The sequence below is a fragment of the Hemibagrus wyckioides genome, linkage group LG08, assembly GCF_019097595.1.
Source record: "Hemibagrus wyckioides isolate EC202008001 linkage group LG08, SWU_Hwy_1.0, whole genome shotgun sequence".
NCBI classification, from domain to species: domain Eukaryota; kingdom Metazoa; phylum Chordata; class Actinopteri; order Siluriformes; family Bagridae; genus Hemibagrus; species Hemibagrus wyckioides.
The window spans coordinates 6,158,808-6,165,511 of record NC_080717.1 but is presented as its reverse complement, the minus strand read 5'-3'; the positions used below and the strand labels follow the sequence as shown (position 1 = coordinate 6,165,511).

The 6,704-nt window shown below is 41.6% G+C and overlaps 1 protein-coding gene across 1 annotated transcript; it reads right to left on the bottom strand.

Moving 5' to 3' along the window:
- Window positions 1-3,300: 3,300 nt before the first annotated feature.
- ran (RAN, member RAS oncogene family) lies at window positions 3,301-6,428 on the bottom strand. The gene is made up of 7 exons (XM_058397749.1): window positions 6,309-6,428; window positions 5,273-5,341; window positions 4,847-4,931; window positions 4,595-4,720; window positions 4,310-4,497; window positions 3,994-4,164; window positions 3,301-3,901 (listed from the first exon to the last, which is right to left on the bottom strand). Exons 2-7 carry the CDS (start codon window positions 5,303-5,305, stop codon window positions 3,857-3,859), a joined length of 648 nt encoding a protein of 215 aa, XP_058253732.1. The 5' UTR covers window positions 5,306-5,341; window positions 6,309-6,428; the 3' UTR covers window positions 3,301-3,856.
- Window positions 6,429-6,704: the final 276 nt, after the last annotated feature.

Below are 6,704 nucleotides of genomic sequence, written 5' to 3'. Positions count from 1 at the left end.
GAACATTTTGTCCTCAAAGTTGATGTTAGAAGCAGGAAAAATGGGCAAGCGTAAGGATTTGAGAGAGTTTGACGCATTGTGATGGCTAGACGACTGGATCAGAGCATCTCCAAAACTGCAGCTCTTGTGGAGTGTTCCCGGTCTGCAGTGGTCAGTATCTATCAAAAATGGACCAAGGAAGGAACAGTGGTGAACCAGGGACAGGGTCATGGGCGGCCAAGGCTCATTGATGTACATGGGGAGTGAAGGCTGGCCCGTGTGATCCGATCCAACAGACGAGCTACTGTTGCTCAAATGGCTGAAGAAGTTAATGCAGGTTCTGATAGAAAGGTGTCAGAATACACAGTGCAGGACGGGTCAGGGCTGTTTTGGCAGCAAAAGGGAGACCAACACAATATTAGGCAGTTGGTCATAATGTTATGTCTGATCGGTGTATATGTAATGTTCCACAAGTCACAAATCAACAGGAAGTTGAATCATCTGAAATTTCTTTAGAACATGAGAAGAAGAAAACTGAGTGTTCAGTACTTTTTAAAAAGTACAAACCAGTTACCTTGAAATGATAGTTGTTGATTAAAGGAAAAAAACTATTATCATCAGCAACTGTGGATGATTTTATGCAACAAAAATATATAAAATAAAATAAAATACAATTAATTTAAATAAAAATGAATGAATGAATGAATGAATGAATGAATGAATGAATGAATGAAGAGAGAAATATGCAGTCATTGCTAGCATAGCATAAAATATTACATGCTATTACAAGTTATAAGAGTTATAAATGGTACAACAAAATAAAACACTACATATATGCTACAAATATTTGAACTCTGGTTCAAGGTTCAAGGTTCAAATAGGCAAGGTGCACTGGCAAGGAAGTAGACATAAAAAAGCAATAAATTACAGATCATTTTAATACACATGTAATTGTAACAGAAACATAAATATATTACACAAAGCACTCAAACGGAAGATCAGTATAAATCGACTTAATTCATATAATATTTATAGTAATAGGGTGATAAATGTGAACCATGACACTGTTGACTGTTAGACCTGTGAGAGTTTTGGGTGTTTCTCGCCCCCTAGTGGTACAATTTCATACAACAGTTTACATTTATATTTACATTACTAGCATTCAGTCCCTAAAAAGAACTGCTTTTTAGTCTCTATCCTAAACACATCCTCATGCTCGTACAAATATATCTTGATCGTCGTGGGATCGTCGTGATCATGATCTAGCCCCAACTTAATGCTAAATCCTTTTAGCAGGAGTTGATAAGCGAAGTCAAAACACATCATGGATTCTAAGGGCCCAAACACCAAAGGTATGGAGGATGCCCTTATCAGGTTCAGACAAAATTTGTTCAGCATGATGCCAAAATCTCCACACAGGAATTTATGATAAACAGATTTCAAAAGAAGTTAGAAGGTTGACAAATCAATTTTTTGACAGGCTACTCCTACGAAAATAATTACACAATTTCCCCCTACGTATACAAAATGGGCTTCCGTATCTAGTGAAGGCATTTCTAATGTTTCAGAATCTAAAATAAATCATCTGAGTCATTGGAAAAACAGCGACTCAAGTTGCCAAACAGGTAAGACATGATTCTGCCAATTACATACACTATATTGCCAAAGGTTTTAGGACATCACTCCAAATCCATGAATTATTGTTCAGGGGTTGGGCTCGGCCCCTTAGTTCCAGTGAAAGGAACTCTTAATGCTTCAGCTACATACCAAGACATTTTGGACAATTTCATGCTCCCAACTTTGTGGGAACAGTTTGGGGATGACCCCTTCCTGTTCCAACATGACTGCACACCAGTGACCAAAGCAAGGTCCATAAAGACATGGATGAGTGAGTTTGGTGTGGAGGAACTTCACAGAGTCCTGACCTCAACCTGATAGAACACCTTTGGGATGAATTAGAGTGGAGACCTTCTCGTCCAACATCAGTGCCTGACCTCACAAATTGCGCTTCTGGAGGAATGGTCAAAAATTCCCATAAACACACTCCTAAACCTTGTGGAAAGCCTTCCCAGAAGAGTTGAGGCTGTTCCAGCTGCAAAGGGCGGGAGACAACTCCATATTACATTCATGTACATGTAAAGGCAGGTGTCCCAAAACTTTTGGCAATATAGTGTAACTGCAGTAAGATTTAAGTTCAGGTTTTTCTCCTTACATGTCTTAAGCACTTCAGCAGATTAGAAAAAGGCGAGAAGTTGTCGAACTTCTGATTCTTTCAAGTTCTACATGGAAGATTTATGATGGTCAAAAAGTACTTCCTGGTTTCTTCTTCAGTTAGAACTATTGAAACAAACCAAAGGTTTTTTTTTTGGTTGGTTGGTGGTTTTTGCTTCTTTTCTTTTCTTTGTTTTCCTTTTAGACACAATAAGCAAATTAAACCATGCATGTATCCCATGCTCATCCATGTCTTTATGGACCTTGCTTTGTGCACTGGTGTGCAGTCATGTTTGGACAGGAAGCGGTCATCCCCTAACTGTTCCCACAAAGCATGAAATTGTCCAAAATGTCTTGGTATGTAGCTGAAGCACGAATCCTTTCACTGGAACTAAGGGGCCGAGATCAACCCCTGAAAAGCAACATCAGAATTCAACGAGTTGGAGGGGTGTCCCAAAACTTTTGCCAATAGACTACATCTGCAAGTAAATGCAGACATCCTTTTTCCAGTACATTTACAGCTCAAAGGCACTAACAGAGCATTAAATCCTTAGAATATAACCTTGCATTTTTATGGGATTTACTTGGGATCAAGTTCAGAGATCATTGTGGTGCTGGATCACATACTTCCTTCGTTAACCTGTTTATTATTTGACTTCATTAATAACATTCAGAGACTTTAATCCAAAGGATTTACAGGCAGGTAGAATACGTTTTGAGCCGATCGAGGTTCTTTTGTTTAACCAAGAGTGACTCCATCATTGTTCCAAGAGTTATAACATAACTTTTAACCAATAACCTATCACTATTATGACAGACACAACACATCACTACACACACACATTGACCTCACTAAAACAAACAAAAATATTAAAACCACTTTGGGTGCCGTTCCTAATGCACCACACAGGAAGCCTGCTACATTCATTAACATGCAATTCTAATTTGCATAAGCTCTACGGTTGCTCATGTAGCATTATCAGTAGCAGGCCCCGGTATAAAGACCGTCCTGGTTTCCAGTGAAATGTAAAGCATCTATCAGAAGTTTGCAAATAAACTAGATCACTTCCCATTAAAACACATTTAAAAAGACTCTTCTCAAAGCACACACACATTTCCACATTTTAATGTATGCAACTCTATGACAAGAAGCAGATACTCCCACATGAACAGAAATCCAGCAAAACCTTAAGACAATACTTAAGACAGTTTTAATTCGAACAGTGTAAGTGTTTCACAACTAAAAGTGTCGGATGAAAAGGAAAGGGTCCAGCCACAAGGTATACTGAGAATGTTTTTATTCAAAGTTGTTCTCTAAGTGCTTAAAGCCACACAGAGAAGGAGAATAAGCACTGGGACACTCCATCTCATGCCGATGAGTGTATATATGCATGTCTGTAAGTGAACGCACATGTGTCCTAAAGTGAGTCTTAATGGTGGCGTCAACATGAGCATGTCTACAATGAAAACAATCACTTCAGTTTTATTCAGTCTGAAACACAAAATGAAAATTTGAAAAATAAAAATATCTGCGCAGTAGAGGGGGGGGGTTTACAGTAAAAGGGGAACTGTGAGCAGAGGGTCAGGGGGGTTGAGGGGAGGGGACAACTCCAATTGCTGAGGAAACCCAGCAAACACCATAAGGAAAAGATCAGAAGGTAACAGGTTAGAGGTCGTCGTCCTCGTCTGGGAGAGCCGTTTCTGATGCCACCTAAGAGACGAGAAAGATTTATAAATTATTATTCAGTGCTAATTAAGTGATAAAGTGTGTAGCCCTGTAATACTTCAGAAGGGCATACTTACTTTCAGGTCATGCTCGTACTGTGCAGCAAGTGATGGGTCCATGGCGATTTCGGGTGGGGCAAGGGCAGGCATCTCCACGAACTCCAAGTTGGGATCTCCGATCAGCTTTCGTGCAAGCCACAGGAACGGCTTCTCGAAGTTATAATTACTCTTGGCGGAGATGTCGTAGTACTGAAACGAAACGGACGATACAACCCAGCGTCTTTAAAAATGCTCAACGATTCAGAAATGAGAGTTCCAGTAACAAATGGAAAATGACAAAAGCTGACTAAAACAGTGGTGTGGTGAGGAAGCTGCTGATCAGGACACACCATACCTGTAGGTTCTTCTTGCGGTGGAACACGATGCTCTTAGCCTTCACCTTCCTGTCCTTGATGTCCACTTTGTTGCCGCACAGCACTATGGGAATGTTCTCGCACACGCGCACCAGGTCACGATGCCAGTTAGGAACATTCTTGTAGGTCACCCGAGAGGTCACGTCGAACATGATGATCGCACACTGAGCTGGAGACGAGGAAAGAGTAAAACCTTGCTCATTAGAGCGCGCACACACACGAACACTAGGTGACGCTCCGATAATGACGTATGAACAGAAGCGTACCTTGAATGTAGTATCCGTCTCGCAGGCCTCCGAACTTCTCCTGTCCGGCTGTGTCCCATACGTTGTACTTGATGGCGCCCCTGTTAGTGTGGAAAACCAAGGGATGCACTTCGACACCCAGAGTTGCTGCAAGAAAACACAGGATTTAGTTATAAGCAGAGTCTAAGCAACTAAATGCTTATATAACATGTACAACACACCACACAGTCCACCGAGGTTGTATTTCAACGCCCAATATTTCCACACACTTACCAACATATTTCTTTTCAAACTCTCCTGTCAAGTGTCTCTTCACAAAGGTGGTCTTTCCCGTGCCTCCGTCTCCTACAAGAACCAGCTGCGGACGGAAGAAACTGTTAAAATACCCGCCAAAACAACTGCGAGTACATTTCACAAAATGACACTGTTCTCGCAGGGCATCTACACCATCCATCAGGAAACAGGGGGGAAATAAAATGACTTTAGAAACCATGTTGGTGGAGAATATTAAGAAATGCCTCAAGATTTCAGACTGTATTAAGTCATCATACATGAATACATGACATGGATTATGGGGCAGAGGAAAACAAATGCCTTTTGAAACTGATGCGTTTCTAGATCTGGAGAACAAACTCTTATCTTCTTAAACTTTTATATTACTTCCATAAAGAGACAGGAACACAATAATGTCACATTTACCTTAAACTGAACCTGTGGGTCGTTTTCTGCCATGGTGAGTGTGTTAATTTGTGACTCAGCAGCGGGACTCTGTGAGAGAGGGAGGGAGGGAGGGAGGGAGGGAGAGAGAGAGAGAGAGAGAGAGAGAGAGAGACACACAGAGAGAGAGAGAGGGAGGAAGGGAGAGATAGATATATAGAGAGATAGACAGAAAGAGAGGGAGAGCGAGAGATAGAGAGAGGGAGGGGGAAAGAGAGATGGCGGGATGGTTATGAAGAGCACACAAAAGGGCCGGAACAAATTACACGCACTTTTCTAAAACTCCTGAATGGCCCCAAAAAATTAAAAAACACACAAAATAAGACTGACTAAAATGGCGCAGCGATCAGCGCGTGCACAAACATACTAGCACAGACACACACACACACTCGCTCTCTCTCACACAAAACTGTTAAAGTATTGCGTGTTAAAGTCAGGAAACACGCCGGATTAAAAAGGCCTTTAACGCTAAAAAAAAAAAAACATTTTACCACCTTAATTCAAAAAAACGACTTAATATTGTAAAGAGTTTAGCCTCGTTGTCATGCTAACGATGACGCTTTGCCGCGTTGCCGCACTTTTCTAGTTTCAGCTGGAACAAAACCCGCTTCCCCAATGCTAACGCTAATGCTAAAGCTACTACGGGCTGTGCCCTAAAAAAAAACACACACACTAGGCCTCAAAAGATTCGGTTCGTCCCAAAAAACGAGGCACGACCATTGAGAGATAATACACAACCGCTAAAATTATAAGCTAAAACGCGTTACTGAATTAAAAAAAAGGGTGCTATTTACTAAATAGGCTAAGCTACATCCATGCTAACAGCACTGCTAGCAGATAGAACGCCTAGCGTGTGAGGAAAAATACAGCAAACAACTAAAATACAAATACGTCATCGGAGTAATCTAACGTCTCGGTTGGAATGTTAAAGTGAATATAATCCGCGTCAAAGCTCGGGTTTAGTGCGGAGAGAAAACGTTAAATGAGATAGGAAAAAATAAAAACAAGCCAGTCTTACATCTTAGCACTTTGTGCTCCGCGCAGCGCGATATGAAGAAAAGAGCAAATGGCAGCGCCCGCGCGGGATTCAGCGTGCGCCGGTCACATAAACGCTTCCGCCCGCGCCACGTGACACTGCTGAAACGTGTGGGGGTAAGAAAAAGGGGGAAAAAACGCGCGAGCTCTTAATACCGCCGTGCTGTGGCCCGTGTTTCTACTGCGAGCAACCCACGAGCGCTTCATACTGCCCGAGTTTTTATTTTTTCCTCCTTCATGAGAATATTTTTTACCTCTCGTGTCCGTCCTCAGATGAGTGATTGTGCTCATTAGTTTTCAGGAGAAAGTCGTTAACGCGTGCATACACAAATGTTTTGGGACACCCTTTCCAAATTCAGGGGTTGAGCTTGGTCCCTTA

Bases quoted from the DNA above. Each gene is read 5' to 3' on its own strand.
- ran (XM_058397749.1), bottom strand. From the start codon at position 5,305: ATGGCAGAAAACGACCCACAGGTTCAGTTTAAG. The intron at 4,498-4,594 runs GTACGCTTCTGT...CCTCGTCTCCAG, and splicing joins AGACGGATACTACATTCAAG to CTCAGTGTGCGATCATCATG. The intron at 4,165-4,309 runs GTATGGTGTGTC...GTTTCGTTTCAG, and splicing joins ACCGCAAGAAGAACCTACAG to TACTACGACATCTCCGCCAA.